Here is a 21131-nt window from a genome sequence, read left to right on the forward strand (position 1 = left end):
GGGGTCAGTACAAGTGTATCAAAGCTGGGACAGAGAGATTGAAAAACAGCTTCTATCTCAAGGCCATCAGATTGTTAAACAGCCATCACTAGCACAAAGAGGTGGCTGCCTACCTACAGACTTGATATCATTGGCCACTTTAATAACTTGAACCCTAGTCACTTTAATAATGCCACTTTAAGAATGTTTACATATCTCATATGTATGTACTGTATACTGTATCCTATAATATATACTCTATATTAGCTATTGCATCTTAGCCGCTCTGTCACTGCTCATCCATATATTTGATACTTATATATTCTTATCCCATTCCTTTACTAGATTGTGTGTATTAGGTTTTGTTGTGTAATTGTTAGATATTACCTGTTAGATACTGCTGCACTGTCGGATGTAGAAGCAGCAATAACATCTGCTAACTATGTGTATGTGACCAATAAAATTTGATTTGATTTGATTTATAAATGCAATACATTAGATTCATTCATATATGAACACATTTCTGTAGCTAGAGGGCTTTATTTATTATAGCACAATACATACAGTGCCTTCGGAAAGTATTCAGACCCCTTGACTTTTTCCACATTTTGTTAGGTTACAGCCTTATTCTAAAATTGATTAAATTGATTTATTTCCTCATCAACGTACACACAATACCACATGATGACAAAGCAAAAACACGTTTTTAGAAATGTTTGCTAATTACATAAGTATTCAGACCCTCTACTCTGTACTTTGTTGAAGCACCTTTGGCAGCGATTACAGCCTAGAGTCTTTTTGGGTATGATGCTACAAAAGCTTGGCACACCTGTATTTGGGGAGTTTCTCCCATTCTTCTTTGCAGATCCTCTCAAGCTCTGTCAGGTTGGATGGGGAGTGTTGCTGCACAGCTATTTACAGGTCTCTCCAGAGATGTTCGATCAGGTTTAAGTCCAGGCTCTGCCTGGGCCTTTCAAAGACATTCAGAGACTTGTCCTGAAGCCACTCTTGCATTGTGTTGGCTGGGTGCTTTGGGTCGTTGCCCTGTTGAAAGGCGAACCTTCGCCCCAGTCTGAGGTCTTGAGAGCTCTGGAGCAGGTTTTCATCAAGGATCTCTCTCCATTCATCGTTGCCGAGAGAGAGAGAGAGAGAGAATTTCCTGCAGTCCTCAGCTGCGAGCACATCTGTCTGTGAGGGGTCCAAACAGCCCCCCCGCGTGTTTGCTCACGGGTCGCCTGATTGCCTTTCCTTCCTCTTTTCTCTCCCACTAAAGACCTGCTGTCCTTCCTCTCACTCTAATCAACGCACCACGGCCCAGAGAGGTGCATTCTGGGAGAGGCAGGGGAGAGGGACACAAGGAATGGAAATAAGGGAGGAATCAAATATAAATGTGTATTTGTGTAGAAGAACATGTGTGCGCGTCAGGAAAGACTAGTGTGTGACTGTGTGCGTGTGTGACGTGGGCACCCTGTGCTCACCCTGGGTTTGGAGCCTGCTGTCTGGGTCACAGTGGTGCACCCTGGGGCCAGAGCTCCACAAAGAGGCCTTCTATAAACAGCAACACATCACTCAGGCGAGGAGCCCAATAAAACCATTTCCACACTTTGGGGAACATAAAGCTGGCTTCATTACATCTGATATCACTTAGAAATAGAGCTGGAATCAAGACCTCTTAACAAATATATTTTGGTATTTGTTTTGTTAGTCCATTGTTGATAGTTCAAAAATATTTTGTATGTCAGCAATCAAGTTTTCAATTTGCTGTATTTAATTTTATAAATACAGAAATATAGCAGTTGCGTTTTGGTATTTTGATATTTATCTTGAGAACTTGATTTCTGACATGCAAAACATTTTGGGACTATGTCAACAATGGATTAATGAAACAAATACCAAAGATAGTTTTTGTATGGAATTTTCCTTTAAGGCAATTTTAAATGTGTATAAGAAAGAGAGATGGGGAAAGAGAGAGACTGAAAGAGACACTGAGAGACGGAGAAATGTATACATTTCAATAATCATTTTCAAGGACTCATCATTTATTATTCAAACTTTATTTCCTTAATGTTGTGAGATGGAAAAATTATAAACACGTACAGCTCAGGAACAATGTCTCGTCTAAGATAAGTCATGTTTTCTGAAGCAAAAAGAGTGAAAATAAATTATCATAACAATAATTATAACAGCAATTATAACAACAATAGTTGTTCTGTTTGCTTGCTTATTTTTTCAATAAAATCTGTTAAAAATAGGAGACCAGGTGGGTGGTGTGTATTCCAGCATGTGAGGGATGAGGGGTCTGTGGTGTTTGTGTGTGTGTACATGTGTGGGGAGGCTGGGCCAGAAAGTCTTTTATTCCTACGGTATCAACAGTCTGTCCACAGCAGCCAGTCAGTGTGGGGGGGGGGGGGGGGTTAAGCGGGGAAAGCAGTGGTTCCCCTATCTCTTCTCTGATAGGGTGGGAGGGGAGGGGTACCAAAGTGACTTAGTAGAAAAAAGGCAAAAGAACCATGAAAGTCCCCATTCGCACCCATGCGTCTTCGTCTTCCACACACTTGAAGGGAGCAACTTAGCATGCCCACATTCCTCTTTACCCTCTCACTTTCTTTCTACCTTCAGTCACGTTTCCTCTTCATCAATCTCTCAATGAGGCCAGGCAAAACAATGTCCTACTGACAGTTGATCCCCATTACTATTACCCTTCTAAAAACAGACGCAGTCCTCTTTATGTGGTCCTACAGTAGTGGTGGTGATAGGGTTGGAGGGGTGGTGGTGGTGGTGGCAAGGCCTGATGCAGGGGCTTCAGGAGGCTTCAGTGCTCAGCCCAGGCCGGCGACCGACCTGAGTGGTGGGGATGGCTGAAGGAGGGGTGGTGGATGGGCATGGGAGTTGGCAGCATGTGTCCGGAGTGGCTGAAGGGGGGAAGGTGGCCCATGTGCGTCATGTGTCCAGCCAGGCCGGGGCCACCCCCGAAGGGAGAAGACCTGTCATGCATGCATTTGGACAGCTCATCGTAGCCATCTCCGGACCGCTTGCCCCTCTTGGACTTGCTGGACATTTTGCGGTTGCGTGTCTGGATGCCCTCCTTCTTCATGGTCATTGGCCTGTTGACCTGTGGAGAGCCAGGGAGGACGGATGTTAGCCTAGGAGAAGCCAGACAAGCCTGGAGTAGGCTATTGGAGTAGGCTTCATATTGGTATTTTGTGGGTTTCAATATCATGTCAAATACATGTTTCTTGTTTTAAAAAACTGTCCAGAACTAAATGATTTAGTCATTGGACATTTTCTTGCACTCTCAATGCTTTTATATTCAACTTTGTCAAGCTTCGTTCGTAATTGTGGATCATTTAGAAAAATCTAAACAACTATGATGGAAAACATATTGCCTTTTTAATAAACATGAGAAAAAATTCTGATGTGCCATAACTATTGTGGAACAGATTTAACAGACATTGGATAATCAAGCCACATTAAAAGGCATGAGCATTTTTCCACTTTTGTCTTTAAAATTAAATAGAATCCTCTCACTGAACATGAACACATGAGGACTGGAAGCCACGCTGAACCTGAAAGGGCTACTCTCAGACAAGTTGGCATCAATATAACTGACGCCTTTACCCTGAATGACAGTCCCACCCTCCAGCCTCTCCTGGGAGTAACACCCCCCATTGAAACACCCCCCCATTGAAACAAAGATGGATTAATAAAAAGAAAAACGACTGGCGGGTTCTGCTTGACAGGAAAAGCAGACTTTGCATCCCCAGCCTCTTTCTCCCCGGCTCCTCAATCGATACAAGCTGTCCGCCTACTTGACCAGCTCACCCCCCAGTTTCTATGTAAGCGGTCAGGCTACTTACGTTGTGCAGTTTGTAGTAGAGCCCGCAGGCATTGCACACCGGGTCACCATTGCCGTTGCGCCTCCAAAGGGTGGTGGTGGTGGTCTGACAGTTAGCGCAGCAGGTGCCAGCTCGTCTCGCAGCGGACTGAGGAGGAGAAAAACGCATAATGTTAATACATTATGAATAAAGTCATTCAAATGTTAGCTGATTTCATCATTGTATTAGGCAACAGAGGTCAACGAGGAAAGTGAACATGACATGAATACGATTATTGAAATTAACTACCGTGACCATTTAGGCACAGCCAAAGGCGGCTACATTTCAAATGTTAATTTGGAATTTATAGGACATTTCTGAGTTTAGAACTTAAAACCACTCGTTTTAAAAGCCTACTGTAATGTTCCACCAGATCTACCCATATCAGCTAGTATCACGCATTGAACAACAGAATAAAGCATTCTCTTCGGTAAATATCTTCCCATGTATCTTTTAGGGTGATGAGTAATATGACTTTGTGTTGCTGTGTAGGCTATTCTCCAACCAACCTCCTCTCAGGGCTACATCCACAAATAACATCAAAGACAGCGCCAGTTAGACTCATGAAATTGCTTAAAGGGAGTCACATCTGTATTGATTTAATTGAATATATTCTGTGATCTATACAAGCTTAATTCAATTTTTCAATTTGTGCAATGCTGCAAAAGCTGTTTCTAGTTAAATGCGTTGTTTCTATCTTTTACCAATTACTGCTGTCATATTTCATTTAATTAAAAAATTAGATAGGGCACATTAATAATTTATGCCGTCTTTTTGCATGATTCTCCCTTGATCCAGAGAATCAAACGATCCGGACTAAGACGTCTACAATACCAGAGCCCTGTCTTCCAATGCGCTTTGTGTCCATTACAGATAAATTCTTCACACATAATAAGAAACATTTAAACTCAGAATACAATAACTATACAGCCATGATGCTACATGTGTGTTTTTCTTTTCATTAATTTAAGGTTTTATCATATCATAGTTGTTCATTCAAAACATCCCCAATAAAAACAACGTTGGCGACGCACGGAATGTAAAAAAAGAGAAAGAGAAAAACGACAACAAAAAACACTTCGCATTCCGACGCATAAAGCTTGTGCCACTGCTAACCCAGCATGACAAACAATCCATTTATTTTCCGATCCCTAACCCCCCCTCACGTTCTCTCTCCACACACACATAACTGGTTCCTACAGTGCTGTGATAATCGCTTTACAGTATATGTCAAAGTCTGGCCTGAAAATGCAGCGGGGTTTGTTGAAGGCGGAAACACCGGGGAACCTGGCTTCCTTATCGGGCCCGGGCAGATATCCGGATAGGAAACAACTGGATGCCCTTTGAACTGAACTCTGAAAACACTTGAGCTGAAAATGCAAAGCTGCGACCACAGACCGACCCATGGAAAATGTAATGGACTTCTCATCGGAAGAACTAGGCAGAGGCGCGCAGCCAAGGAGAAAATTGCAGAAGGTTTATTTACACCAAGCTGCGCTAAAATGAGTTATACTTGTCCCACTAATGCTGACAATGTTGCTAATACAGTAAGAAACAATGTATTTCAGAAAGACAGTTTTTCAAAAGATATTCAAAACATAATCCCACCCTATTCACCATGCTCCCCATCCCATGACATTTAGCTCAATGGAAGATAGCAATGGTAAAGAAAACAACCATTTCAATTTGTTGAACATTTTGAATTATTGATTTCAAGGCAACCACATGGGTTAGGCTACACACATACATTAAAAACACGAGTGAATTGGGCTACAATTAGGTTATCCAGCTAATGTGTCTTTGGCACTGCATGACTGGATGAGTATAAGTGTAAGTATACCTGTCTAAGTACAGATTTAATTAGATATTAAGGTATAAGCTATTGATTGAAACATTTATATTATGTAGGCCTATAGTAGCATATGATTTAATTCTGTGAAATAAATTGAATGTCTAATCAGAACAAAACTATTCAGATTAAGCCTATAGTCCTACATAAACGAGATGTGGCGAGTAAAACGCCTACTGATCATGATTCATGAACCTGTTCAGCTGAGGAAAACAGAAGCTAGAAAAAGTCGTTATAGAAGCAAAATAAAGTAAAACAATTTTCTTGTAAAATTGAACTAACTAATTTAAAGATTAGATCAATCTACGGCCTCTGTTCAGTCTGTATTGCTGAACCTTTACAGATTGTGTTTAAATGCAGATTTACCATAAATGCAGTCTCTGCTAAGGGAGGGAACACTGCCTTTAAATTTCAATCTAGCTGTAACTTGTAATGCTGAACTTCCATATGAATTGAGTAGAGCCCTAAATCTACTGCGTATGCTTAGCCTACATTTCTTTTGAGCTACCCAAAAGTTAGGAGTTGGATTGCGCCTTGGACTGTCATTGAAATTAGCCTCAACTACTTCTCACAATTTACTTTTGGGAAACTTTAATATATTTTTAAAGTTTGAGATGGTAGGACTGAAAATGCCAAATTAGTGATGTAGTGGAGGCTACATGCAAATGTTGAAAATGAAATTTGCATAGCACATAAAAAATGTAGAAAGGGGGAGATCTAAAGATGGAACAACTATCATTGGTTGCTAAAATGACTAGGATAATGCCTTTGGCTGCTAGAAAATAAAAGAAAGTTCATTTGAAAACTGATAGAACGTGAGAGCGCATGAGGATGTGTTCATTAAATATTTCTATCAACATTTCTATGGTTGAATTTTGTCTTGGCTACTTTGAAGCAAGGTAAGACATGCCTCATAATACCAAGTAAAACGTCCAGGTTTCAAACATCTAAGGAACAGGAAAAATATAGTGATGCTAATGATTTTTTGCATTGATCAATCTCATGTGGCCTACTATTAGCCTACTTGACTATGAAAGACCAACATGGTAATTATCATTTTAGGTCATTCAGAGTACATATCAATGTAACTCATAAAATATTTCACACAGGGCAGGCCTTTGTACATTTTATTTTGCAAAATTAGGGCATACCCACTCCTCTTGGCCCCACTACACCACGGAGTAAGGCTATCCTATAGAATCAAAGTTATAATTCCTAATCAGAGGTCTGAATACAAAATGAAAGAAATAAAACAATTTCAAAATAAGCAGGAACCAATATATATATTTGTTTTAAATAACTTGTAATGATAACTAAACAACGCATCATGGTTAATAATATTGAACATTAAACGTATAATAATACTTTGGTCCGAGACAAACAATATCTATAAAAGTGTATGTGCATTAAAAATAACAGGGCTTGGAATACTCCTTGCTCCTAAATGCCTGTGCAGAACACTGGACAAAGTGTTTGTGTGTGTGCACTGTTTTTCACTCACTCCAGTGTGGTGATAACTAAAGCAGCATGGGTATTGGTATCAGTGACAGTATCAAAAGTACCAGCAATAATAATAGCAGTAACAATGGCAATAGTAGCAGTATTGTAACAGGCGGTGTAGGGGATCACCAGGGGGTGAGAGGGACAAACAATTCCAGGAAGATCATAGGGAAAATAGAACTTTCCTGGAATTGTCCTGGCGGTATCTGCTTCATGCTCTATTTGGGCCCCCTTTCTCAGATGTGGAGGGGTAGACAGGAGAGAGACGGGACTCACCAGTCTGCGTTTGGGCTTGATGAGAGGTCTGTTCTGGCCATTCATCTTGTGGTACAGGCCGCAAGCGTTGCACAGGTAGTGGCCTGTCCCATCCCGCCGCCACAGGGGGGTTGAGGTGGCACCGCAATTGACGCACTCGCGCCCCTCTGAGCAGAATTCAAGTGGAGGGAAGACAAAGGGAAATTTATATAATTAAAAAGTTCACACTCCATCAAAAGCTAAACTGTAACAGATTCACATTAAAGACAATAGTCGTCAGGTCCAAGGAGGACACACAGGTACTAATGAGCCTATTGGAGCCACTTTTCATTAGTAGTGTAATATGAAGTCCCCCCCCCGCGCGCGAGGACAGTGTCTCAGTGTGCAGGTGTACCAGCCAAGGACAATCCATATGACTGTCATTTGTACAGCTTGGTTCAGGGCGAATCTCCATGGATACAGACACCTGTATGTAAAGTGATCCATGTTAGGAAGCCCAGAGACAGCCAGAACGTGTCCAAAGGTGTCCAAACAGGTGAATGTGAGACACCATCAAATTAGAGCTACATAATTCATCATCTTAGCAGGCACACATGATAGGAAACAGAAGTGTGTGCTGCTTGTGGTAGTATTAAATGTGGGCCTGACCACACTGTGGTCTCAACCAAATAGATTCCCATAATATAGCTCAGTATCACTTTATATCAGCCCGGTTTCTCTTTTTCCCTTTACTCGTGCCCTTTAAATTTGTTTACTAAATGTTTTCATTGTTAGGTTTGTGTACCTGACAGCAACTGTGACCCATTTAGTGGTGACCCTGATTGTGTTTTCCTCCTCTGTAGTATTAAGTGCTCAAGCCTTTTCACCCACTTCTACATCTTCAGCTGCAGAGAACAAATGGGCGTTCACTCTCTCTCCTCTCAGTTTCACTTTGTTTAATGCACAGGCTCAGTCAAATGGGAGGTTGCTGGTGCATCATGTCTTATTATAATGTCAGCGACACCCACAGTCCCACCAAAACCCGAGAGAGGGATCTGCTCTGGACAATGGCAATGTTCACTTTGAAGTGTATTCTGAGTGTTTGACTCTCTCTCTCCTAGTCCAGCAGAGGCACCAGTATCAATACAACATCACCTTCCAGCTCCACAAATGCTAAAGCTGTTGAATTGTTGTGTAATTTGGGGAGGTTCCACAGGGAGAGAACACTGAGATCGCACTGGCCAAGAGTATAGAGAGTGTGAGGCTATTGCCTTTCGAGAGAAGAGGTAGGTAGGTGAGCGGAGAGGGCTGTTTTTAGGTTATTTAAACAGGAAGCAACACTGTCTTAAGGTATGTGCTGACTGCTGAAATGTCATTGTGGCATTTCATACATCAATCAATCACCGCTATATCAGATGGGACTGACAGATAAGAGTAGCTAATGGCAGGCCTTAAAGTTACTGATTTTGGAGAGTAACTCACATAACAGTAGGCTTTTCTTGCATTAAATAATCCCCTTAAAACATTTGTGAAGTGTTTGAAATAAAATATTTGTATAACCAATCTACCATCGACAAAGTATTGAACTACTACGCATCCATCAGATAATAGCACTTTGAGCTCTGGTGATCATCTAAATGAAGACAGCTGTTGCTAATATCTCTATACACTAATGAACTGTTAAGAGAGATTCCACACTCAACATATTTTTGGACACCAGGGCCACAACATAATTAGTCTGAGCAAATGCAATAATAAATGTCTCCCTATGAGCACATGTGATGGCTTGATTAACTATCTAATTCATTATCTAGTATTTGTATTAATTTCTCTGAAGGTGAGGTGCTCTTTGGCAGATCCTAAACTTTTATATGAGTAACAGCTATTATTACAATATCATAATATCGTTATTATCAATTATAAATATCGTATTATGACTTTGTTGTGATTGATGTGGTCATTACTACTAGTGTTATAATCATCCTCTCAACTAGAGTAGGCCACCCTAACCCTGGGCTGTATTCCTTCTCACCATCACAGCGCACTGGGCCAAGGCCATGCTTAAAAACACAAACAGCAGGGCTCTGTCGCCTGTGACGGCGCATCCCGACGGTGCTTTGTTAGTATTGGGGCAAGCAATGGGCAGGGGTGGAGGTCGTGATTTGTTCACTCAGAAGTATAGGCTACAGGATATGGTAGGAGCCAGAGCGTCGTGACTCCTGCATTTTGAGTGTAATAAAGAACTACTCTAAAAGAAAACAACTGGAAGCGAACACTTCTGCCAAACAAGGACATTGGTGGGATATATGTTCAGCATCTAAATCAGATAAACATAAAAACGTCAACTTTGAATATGGTTAAAAATAGTAGCAAGAACATGCACAATAGCTAAGCCTTATTAAATTGTGTACTGAAATATTATTATATTCAGCAGCCTCTTAAAAATACTATATCCTACTATAAGCCAAATAATCAACGAGAAAATACATTTTCACGTTGAATTCCCTATTTCTATTTTGGTGACTGTTGACTTTAGGCTATCATCTCTTTGCCTCGACTCCAAAACGTGTAATCATGTTCAAGCTGGTCCTGAATATTTGCGTTTGAAATCGGTGACCCTGATTAGTCGTTTCATGTTAGATTCCCATTAGTCGTTTCATGTTAGATTCCCATTAAGTGACCCTTTAAAGTGGATGGTGTTTACAAGTGGTGACGAATGCGATGGAACATAGATACGAGTCGCTGGAACAGGTTTGAGGAGGAGAAAGAAACGCTGCAGGTAAAAATAACCATAATAAACTATTACAGCAACCAACCGTTTGACAGCGAAACACATACCGGACCACCCAATCTATTTCAAGGTTTAAAAAAAAACATTTATAGCCCTACAAGTAAAATCAATCTAAAGTATGTTAATTGTTGTATGTGCCCTGACAGAAATCGATGCACTTCCAACGCGTTTTGACAAACTATAGGCCGAGTTTATATCGTTAAACATGCAGGCCCAGATATTGGTATCTTAAAACTTACATAATTATACCAAACTCTTTAGGCACAGGGTAACTTTTGGAATAGAGTTATGAAACTCACCTGAGCATGACCGGGCTTTGCTTTTACACTTCGGCGTAAAGCTGGATGAAGATCCGCCCAGCAGGCTACCGGGGTGAAAAAGGCTGCCGCCGTACTCGTGTGGTGTTGGTAGAGAGTATGGGTAGGTCGGGATAGGGAGGTGCGTTGCGGGAGTTTGGGCACTCATCGAAGCCAGGCTGTTGCGCAAAGGACTGCAACCCTCCATTTTCATTCCGTCTGCGAGTGACACTTGGTACTTTATGGACTCCTTTTCGTCCATTCTCGCAGAGTTGGAGTTTGGAGAAGTAGGGCCGGGGTCCGGGGACACGTCTTTGGGAGGCGTAGGAGGGAAACTGTAGAGATGGTGCGGACTGGAGTGGGACGCAGGGGTGAGGGAAGACACGGGAGCAGAACTGGAGCTACTACTGCAAGGGTAGCCGGTGCTAGCAGGATGCAGTCCGGGCTTGCTGAAATGGCTGACTGCCCATGCGTTATGGTGGTGGGCAGCAGAGATGGCCGCCTTCCCGCTGTCCAGCCACGGAATGCCAGGGCTGTGGATGAGGTGTGGCCGGCAAACCTGACTCCCAAGGCGAGCTGGAAATAAGAAATATGCTATTATGAATTTTTACTAATCGAAAGCGATTGGTCCAGTTCTCTGGACCAATCGTAAAAGTGCTGTCTCTTCACCTGTTGATGTAAACTCCAAACTATTTAAACTCGACATCGAGTTATCATTTTCACAGTGTAAAAGTTAATCAAGTAGCCTACAGGGCACTAACTTAAAACCCACGTCATTTTACAATCACCAGCCAAAGCTAAAACAATAATTAGGCTACAACAGCCCCGTGCCATAGTCTATACAACATATTTACTAATTTAAATGTTCATGCTTATTGCCGAAAGTATGTAGGCCTAACTGAGAAGAAAAAAAATCCACGAGGAGAAAATCGGACCTTTGTAGAGGCCTTGATTGAACTGCTATTTGCCTATGGCCATCGCCTGGTCGTCGCTCAAGTTCCAGAACTTGGGCTAAAGAATGTTATTAGCAATTTTGCGCTTTTTATATTATATCCGGAAGTGCCTCTCTCTCTACTTTTCTAGAAACCCCTGACCCAACAGAGAGGGGCTAAATGACATACTTCCCTTTCCTCTTGCTATTTATTGCTAGAAATTCTCATTTTATGATTCCATGCCGTATGTCAGATACATATAAGCCTAGGCTACACGCTTATGGACATAGATGTGTTAGAGTAATTGAATTCACATATAGGCTTACGCGTTGAAGGAAAAAAAATAACAAAATGTCATAGGATTAAATAAATGAAATAAAAGTCCCATAAGGGACTGTTATGACTTTTAACTGGTCCGGCGTCGTTTTTCTGTGTCAAAGGGCTTTGCGCATCACACCTAACCATTTATGGCAATAATATAGGCCTACCATCAATGAGTTTGAAAGCAACAGGCTGGGTTGAAGGAAACATGTAATCGTATTGTAACTCGCACACTCACAATTACCTACAGCTTTAAAGCAGACTTGACTAGAACACAAATACAGTTTAGTCACAAGGCTGAGCGCGTCTTACCATGTGTCTGGCTGTATGTAACCCTAGCCCGGGAGTTGGCATAGTAGGGGTTCCCCTGAGAGTCCAAGTGGTTCAAAAACACGTCCACCTCGTCTGGGGGCAAAAGTGGGGCCATGGGCTCCATGTAGTTGTGGGTCAGGCTGTGGTGATGCGAGTCCAGGTGCTGCCCATTCAACACCGCGTGGTGATGCGCCATCCACCGAGATTGATCAGCTGCGACTTCCATAACTAAGTCGTCGATCTCCTTATCCAAGATATAACCAAAACGCCGTAGCCTACTTTACTCAAAATATAAATGATCTTTCCGTGGTCCTTCTCCTGGATCAAGCACTTTTAAACAGTCCCGAAGTGTGGAGAAAAAGATGGACGTAGTGATGCAGTTGTGATATGGGTTTTCTGCACACTCTCCTTATAGTTTATTTGCTTCAGATATAGAAACTTTGATCCGTCTTGGCTCTTACTGACACCTGCAATGAAATGAAACAAAACAAAATGCTCTAATTTAATACACAAGGTGGTGCCAGCCCATTTTGTAGAACTCCTTCGGGGATGTATGCAAAAGATAAGAGATTGTTGTTATCCATATATGTTCAGTCCTCCGAGGAACATTGATTGTATAGATAGACTAGTCTACCACTGAAGCCCTTTTACAAACAGCTTCCGTCATGTATACTTTTTTTTAAATAGTAAAAAAAAACATTGCTGCAAGTTTCTGTTTTTTGCATCCAATCTTATTCCGTAAAATTTTTTTTTTGCTGAATATACCTGGTGAAAGTTTGATCTATAACTACGATCAGCTGTTCAAACACATTTTAATCTCTGAAAGGCTTGATCCGTGAGGTACCCGGGCGCACGCTCATTAATGAAATGTGGCTGTACTGATGCGACTGGCGCCAGTAAATTCAATATCAAGCGAGCCGGGGCGGAGTCACCGGTTAGCAATGACCTCCTGTAAGCCAACCACAGATCAGTATAGCTACAATTGGCTCATGTATCCCAGCTCTTTCAATTTCCATTCTGCTGTCGAAACAGTAATGCTCCGGACCAAAAAACTAAAAGACATATCAATCAGCGTTGTAATTTCTTGGGGGTCTTTTTCTCTCTCGTGAAGCTCACAAAATGAGCAATTGGCCTCTGATAAGGTCTTCTTCTACCAACATTCAAGAAGTGGACAGCCAAGATGGAGGCAAATTGTAACTATAAAATGTAAACCTACCAAGTTCTAGAGCAGTCAATTACATTATCTGGAAAACGCAATTTAGACTGTTGTCGCGTAGCCTTGCCTGTACCACGTTTAGAGAACGCATCATAATACTATAAGCTTACATTTGAAGTGTATGCCAATACTATTTTGAATTGGCTAATTCAATTAGATTAGATTTTCTAATCTACAGGTTTAGTGGGCTAATATAAATGCTATCAGACATCATAACATAATTATGGGTATTTTGGTTAAGCACTCTGTTGGTTATTATTCTGTCTTCATGAATAAAGTGGTTGGTTTTAGCATAATGCCTTGTTTTACGCATATGCCCCGGGGAACTGCATCGGCAGGTTGGACAAACTTTACAAATATTATATATGCCAATCATGTAAATGTTACGTAGAACAACAACCATTACAAGTGTGAGTTTTCACATGAGACTGCAATGCAAATAAATACAACTTTCAGCACCTCTGGGATTAATATGGTTGGAGGCGTTTTATGACCTCGAAAGTGGGGCCGTTGTTGTGAACGCCTAATTGTCTTTAATTAGTAGTCACGACATTCTTCTTGTGAAAACACTGGTTTCGTCTCAGAAATAGGGCGATCAAACATGGTATGGTAATGGCATGGTAATAGCGCCTTTTTCTCACTTGGTGGTGCAGACAGGGCGTCAGGCCTCACTTGCGTAAAACCAACTGGTGACCATTAGCGGCACTTTGTTAATTCTTGTTTACAATCTCATCGTGGGCTAAAACAAGCTGGCTTAACCAAGTCAGGCAGAAAGACTGAGTTCAGTTCGCTGCAGCTAGCGACTGGAACGAGCTGCAACAAACACTCAAACTGGACAGTTTTATCTCAATCTCTTCATTCAAAGACTCAATCATGGACACTTTTACAGACAGTTGTGGCTGCTTTGTTTGATGTATTGTCGTCTCTACCTTCTTGACCTTTGTGCTGTTGTCTGTGCCCAATAATGTTTGTACCATGTTTTGTGCTTCTACCATGTTGTGTTGCTAACATGCTGTTGTTATGCTGTGTTGCTACCATGCTGTGTTGTCATGTGTTGCTGCCTTGCTATGTTGTTGTCTTAGGTCTCTCTTTATGTAGTGTTGTCTCTCTTGTTGTGATGTGTGTTTTTTCCTGTATTTATTTTGTTTTTTTAATCCCAGGCCCCCATCCCCGCAGGAAGCCTTTTGCCTTTTGGTAGGCCATCATTGTAAATAATAATTTGTTCTTAACTTACTTGCCTAGTTAAATAAAGGTTACATAAAAATAAATATAACCAGGTAGGCTTTGTCCTATAATTGCCTCATTTGCATAGCCTACCCAAAGACTAATGTCTATGTATATATGTGATTAACTAAAGTATAGATTAGACATCCTCGTGCCTTAGGTAAGCAAACGCCTACTCAATAATAGGCTACCAACTGAGCATCGGAGACTCATAATATGTAGGCTTACAAGTATAATGGCATTTTATTATAATGTGATGAAAAACTGTAGCTACAAACTACATGGACATGCCATGTAGGACCTACCTGTTCCAAAGGCAAAGCATTCAGGTTGAACTTGTCAGTCGAGACACACTGGCTTACCCACTATGGTAAAAATTTGGCATTTCGTGCCATGCTTTAACGATATTGAATATTAAAAATGAATTGTTTTATTGTGGCTTTTGAAATAAAGAGTGCGTGCGTGCGTGATTGACAGGCAATAATTGGAGGGAGCTCGGGGCACAGACTGGCCGCCTCTCTGACGCCGCGACTTGACGTCACAGCATCACAGAAAAGGGGAAAAAATACCAGCGCATGAACTTTATAATCGTTCCAAAAAAGCCTCGAGATCAACGAGGACCAAGTTTTACTTATTCTGATAGAAATACAGTGATGTTTTGGCCAAGCTTATGTGAAGTAATTACATGCATTCTACTCAACCTGTGAAAAAAGGGATGCACGAATGTTTAACGCAATGTTAGAGCAAGGGCATTTGCGCAGTTTGGGCTTCGATATGAGCATGTCTGAATGGTGTGTGTGTGGCTTGACATTCAGTCATTGGCACTGGCCAGGGGACATGACATGATGAGCTCAGCTCTCTGTGCGTCAAATCCTAAAATCAGCAAATTAGCATATGTGGGGGTCATAACACACCCAGGGGTCTCCCCAATTACAGTGGGGCAAAAAAGTATTTAGTCAGCCACCAATTGTGCAAGTTCTCCCACTTAAAAAGATGAGAGAGGCCTGTAATTTTCATCATAGGTACACTTCAACTATGACAGACAAAATGAGAAAAGAAATCCAGAAAATCACATTGTAGGATTTTTTATTAATTTATTTGCAAATTATGGTGGAAAATAAGTATTTGGTCACCTACAAACAAGCAAGATTTCTGCCTCTCACAGACCTGTAACTTCTTCTTTAAGAGGCTCCTCTGTCCTCCACTCGTTACCTGTATTAATGGCACTTGTTTAAACTTGTTATCAGTATAGAAGACACCTGTCCCCAACCTCAAACAGTCACACTCCAAACTCCACTATGGCCAAGACCAAAGAGCTGTCAAAGGACACCAGAAACAAAATTGTAGACCTGCACCAGGCTGGGAAGACTGAATCTGCAATAGGTAAGCAGCTTGTTTTGAAGAAATCAACTGTGGGAGCAATTATTAGGAAATGGAAGACATACAAGACCACTGATAATCTCCCTCGATCTGGGGCTCCACGCAAGATCTCACCCCGTGGGGTCAAAATGATCACAAGAACGGTGAGCAAAACTCCCAGAACCACACGGGGGGACCTAGTGAATGACCTGCAGAGAGCTGGGACCAAAGTAATAAAGCCTACCATCAGTAACACACTACGCCGCCAGGGACTCAAATCCTGCAGTGCCAGACGTGTCCCCCTGCTTAAACCAGTACATGTCCAGGCCCGTCTGAAGTTTGCTAGAGAGCATTTGAATGATCCAGAAGAAGATTGGGAGAATGTCATATGGTCAGATGAAACCAAAATATAACTTTTTGGTAAAAACTCAACTCGTCGTGTTTGGAGGACAAAGAATGCTGAGTTGCATCCAAAGAACACCATACCTACTGTGAAGCATGGGGGTGGAAACATCATGCTTTGGGGCTGTTTTTCTGCAAAGGGACCAGGACGACTGATCCGTTTGAAGGAAAGAATGAATGGGGCCATGTATTGTGAGATTTTGAGTGAAAACCTCCTTCCATCAGCAAGGGCATTGAAGATGAAACGTGGCTGGGTCTTTCAGCATGACAATGATCCCAAACACACCGCCCGGGCAACGAAGGAGTGGCTTCGTAAGAAGCATTTCAAGGTCCTGGAGTGGCCTAGCCAGTCTCCAGATCTCAACCCCATAAAAAATCTTTGGAGGGAGTTGAAAGTCCGTGTTGCCCAGCAACAGCCCCAAAACATCACTGCTCTAGAGGAGATCTGCATGGAGGAATGGGCCAAAATAACAGCAACAGTGTGTGAAAACCTTGTGAAGACTTACAGAAAACGTTTGACCTCTGTCATTGCCAACAAAGGGTATATAACAAAGTATTGAGATAAACTTTTGTTATAGACCAAATACTTATTTTCCACCATAATTTGCAAATAAATTCATTAAAAATCCTACAATGTGATTTTCTGGATCTTTTTTTCTCATTTTGTCTGTCATAGTTGAAGTGTACCTATGATGAAAATTACAGGCCTCTCTCATCTTTTTAAGTGGGAGAACTTGCACAATTGGTGGCTGACTAAATACTTTTTTGCCCCACTGTATATAGCTACAGAAAATGACAGGTGTAGCAGTGAGGAGATTTGTCTTAATAAATAGTTTTTTATATATAATGTGCAACTGTCTGTCGATTCATTGAGCTGGTCTAATTACATACATTTCAAAAAATGTTTTCTATGGTACTTAGCTAGGTCTAAAGTACAATATAAATATTCCCTACAGATATTCCATTGAAAAAAGTGCAGGACTTCATGCCAACTGCTTTAAAATTAAAAAATAAATAAAATAAGCATAGACACAATAGATCTCTCCAAACTATGATGCATCAATTTAATAGTCATGTACCAACTCAAATTTCAAATATGAATTATTCTTGATTTACGTCTTGACCAAACCCTAAATAGTGATCCTAGCAAGAAAAACCTATCATTTTACAACAACTTCACCCAAATGCATGCTGTTTGTAATTCACCCCTGCTGTCTGTCTGTGTTGTTGTCTGTCCTCAGTGCTGTGCTCCTCTCAGCTTTGTGCTGTCTGGCTGGGACTGGGTGGGTCAGGCCCAGCAAGCAAGCTTCTCCATTGTTGTTTTTCTTGTTTTCCAAATTGATTACTCAACAGGATTTACTCCTCTGTAATTTATACCTTCATTAATCCCATTTGTATCTGTGCTGGAACAAAGAATGGGATGATGGGTTTGGGTTGGGGGGGGGGGGGTCCTCTCTCAAGGACATAGCAGAATTGTCTCACAGGGGATACTACTAGAGCGGTAGAACCCTTGGAGGTAAGCAAGGGTACCTATAGCTGAGGGAAAGCCTTTATTCCTAAGAAATGTTCATTGGCTATCTTTACATAGCAAACACAGGCATGGTTATGAAAGACAATACAATAGTAGCAAAACCATGTAAATTCCTAGTTTATTTTTTATTTTCTGCTGTAGGGTTGAATCTGTGCAGCGGGCAGCTTCAAAGCATGCTGAAGATATACCCTACCACCATTGCTAAGGTCAGGTTGTTATTACTGAACAAGAGTAAGTGTATGAGTTACAGAGAGAATTCAAATAATTAACAGGTGCTGTTATGAAATGAGCTTGCCTTTCTCAACCTGTTTCTTCCCCATGCTCCTGGTCATCTATCATTTTCCAGCGGGGTGGGGGCTGGGATGGTAGGGTGGTAGTGAGAGCCACAGAGGGGTTTGTGAAGATAAGCAGAGCTGGGGAGAGGAGAATGACACAAACCAGCTGAAGCATTATTGTCCTTTACTCATGGGTAATTAGATCGAGCCAGGGCACTAAGGGCTATAGAAACACAAGCACCCAACACCCAGCCCATCCTAGTGGAAGTGCATGGGAACACAGAACGAGATGTGAAAGCTATGCCTTTTCACCCTCACATTAAACTGCATCCATTTACTTTGAAGTTGGTATATGTTTTATTTGAATAAATTACACTGAGGTGCAGCTGAATTTTGGAGAAGTCAAACTACTATTTTCGGAGTAGGCGAATCTAGCTACTATGTTCTAAGGATACCCCATAGTATAACGGCCCATTAATGGATGGACTTCTGTATATGTTGGCTTCCTGTATCTCACTGGTAGCCTTGACATAATTTGAGAGTCGTTTATTTAGATTAGGTGTAAGTGATACTTTTGATTTATATGAAGTTGATCACAAGACACACACAAACAGACACATAACAGGGATGCTTAACTCTTTGGCATGTGAGGGACTGATGGGTGATAGGTAACCAACCGTAAGGGGCCACATGTTGAGTTTCGAGTAAAAGCGTCATTTTTATTAAATGATCCCAGTCTCACGGGGGCAATAAATATGCCTGCTCGAGACAACAGTCCCGCCCCTGTTTCTATTCGAGCGCTGAGATCATGACGTTTTTACCCTTTCTTGTGATTCAAGGGGTTTACTGGAGTTAATGCGGTTGAAAGCACAGGTGATTAGTGGATACATCGTCATATGTCAATATAACGCCAATGTTGATCTCACACCCTTGATTGGTTAGCCTATCTGGATCTGCATAATTCCATAAGAACATCCCGAGGCCAAGGCAATTTTCACATTTTAAATTATGAACTATTAAATACTTAATGAACATCTAGTACAGAAAATCAGATCACACTAAGTCAGTTCATTCAAAAACGGATACTCGCAATAACCATGTAATAAATAACACTGTTAAACCATTAAGAATTTAATCTGGACAAATTATAATCGATGCTCTTCTTCTGCTCATTTGACGCGGCAGGTATTTTTGGGGGACTCGGGAGGACTATGTTAGCTCTACCAGATGCCTTCATGTTCGAAGTATCACATTGTGTTATGTTCCTAGTCTATATAGCATAATATTTACGAAAAACAGTAGGCCTAATAACTAATGCTCAAAGGAGCTAGCTGTAGGCATAGTAGCCTATACAGTGTCAATGCATTTTTTCAACTATTTTATTTGAGGTCTATTTAGTCTAATAAAAAAATATTGTTTAGAAAACCAGGAAAACTTGTTTGATAGTCGTAATTATAGATCTGACAGAGAAATGCAAACAGCACATAATCGCACAATTGGATTAGATAGGCTACTGCTGTAACTGCGTAACGAATTGTTCTGAATGGTAAACTATATGATAAACACATGAGAAACTGTTTGCATAAAATACATTCCAATTGTAGTCTATTGTTGTCATTATTGTGATGGCTTCTATTTCATGTTGTTCTTCTCACATTCTAACTACTCCGTGTCATTCCGAGTGCCGTGCCATGGCTCTCTGCGGCCTACAATGTAGTATATTTTAAATGATACATAGGCACATTCATTATCTTTGACTGGCATAAAGCTTGGATAGCCTACTCTCTCACATATTGTATTTCAGTTGATGGGCAACTATTATTGAAATATGCACCCCAACCAGTAACAAGATTGCAAGGATCACATATCCTAAATAATTCCATTTACCACAATACCCTAAGTAAATATTGAATAGCTCTTACCACTTGATGGTTGCATATGTAGTGGCTGATCCCTGTTCTTCGCGATGCACAGACTAGATGGACACAAACTGACTCGGTCCTGCTCTGTCTGGGAGAGGAATAATGAGAGACTCAGTCTTGTATAACCGGGTCTCCGTTTCGCTTGCCTGACACCGCGTAGTTCTAGCACGTTTCCCTGTTATGCGCACAGTGATGAAGGTGGAAGACTTGCCTAAAAATCAATCGCGATTGTTGGTGATGCTGCTGTAGAAGTTATGTCGCTCTTTCCCAAGAGTTCTGTCAACTGGCAAGCAGTTTAGCGACCTCTCTCTCTCCCTTTCAACCCTTTCACTTTTTCTATCTCTGCACTCCCCCTTTCTCTCCACTGAAAACGAGAAAGAATTTCATAGACATATAGGGGCTGGAGCAACGTAACGATGTCGGTCGGTGCGTCAACCAGTCTCGATCTTGTATTCCGGATCCTGGCTTTGGCCATTTTGATATGGATTGTGGAGGAGGGTATCTAGTGTTCATTCTTAAAAACATTTTAGTCATAAGGTTTATCCGGCCTACAGTTTCACTTCATAATCACTAAGCAGAACAGTTCCTTATGGAATCAATGTGAGAGTGGAAGGTTAATATCACTCATCCAATCCACTTGACGGTGTAACATCTTCCCAATCAGGTTATTTTGAACTGTAATAAAAGTCATATAAAGTAGGCCTAGTTTAGCGCTATGGCGAGGCAATATATCTTCAAAAGAATCTAATCTATGAAAAAACAAATTGTGATTATATTAGCCTACCTATTGAGCTATCGTGGGTTGTTGGGCTATGATGAAGCAAGCTACATAAATCTACATGCACAATAGTAATTGGCCTAGAGCAATCCGGTGTAATGAATTCCTTCGCCAATTTGGATTAAAATACGGTATACCCCATGACCGACCCTCCCTCCTCCCATCGTCTTTTTACTCTGTCCCACACATTAACACCAACTTTTAAAACATGCAAAGCCTCAAAATCTCCTGCACGCGACCTGGGCTCGTGCACTGCCTCTGAAGCCAGGCAGGTGCAAGGGTGCAAGGACTGCTGCATCCCGGGCTCGTGTCCCCTAGAGTAGACACACACAAAA

The 21131-nt window shown here is 41.4% G+C and overlaps 1 protein-coding gene across 3 annotated transcripts; it reads right to left on the reverse strand.

Moving 5' to 3' along the window:
* Nucleotides 1-2017: 2017 nt before the first annotated feature.
* On the reverse strand, nucleotides 2018-20878 carry LOC129851049 (GATA-binding factor 2-like). 3 transcript variants are annotated; one of them, XM_055917223.1, is made up of 6 exons: nucleotides 20019-20878; nucleotides 12090-12556; nucleotides 10528-11100; nucleotides 7480-7625; nucleotides 3837-3962; nucleotides 2018-3091 (listed from the first exon to the last, which is right to left on the reverse strand). In XM_055917223.1, the coding sequence occupies exons 2-6, from the start codon at nucleotides 12313-12315 to the stop codon at nucleotides 2792-2794; spliced, it is 1371 nt and encodes a 456-aa protein (XP_055773198.1). In that variant the 5' UTR covers nucleotides 12316-12556; nucleotides 20019-20878; the 3' UTR covers nucleotides 2018-2791. The 3 variants fall into 3 exon arrangements, with proteins under 3 accessions (XP_055773198.1, XP_055773201.1, XP_055773197.1); XM_055917226.1 differs by lacking the exon at nucleotides 20019-20878 and adding an exon at nucleotides 12855-12974; XM_055917222.1 differs by lacking the exon at nucleotides 20019-20878 and having other exon boundaries at nucleotides 12090-12974.
* Nucleotides 20879-21131: the final 253 nt, after the last annotated feature.

Source organism: Salvelinus fontinalis, chromosome 3 (genome assembly GCF_029448725.1).
Source record: "Salvelinus fontinalis isolate EN_2023a chromosome 3, ASM2944872v1, whole genome shotgun sequence".
NCBI classification, from domain to species: domain Eukaryota; kingdom Metazoa; phylum Chordata; class Actinopteri; order Salmoniformes; family Salmonidae; genus Salvelinus; species Salvelinus fontinalis.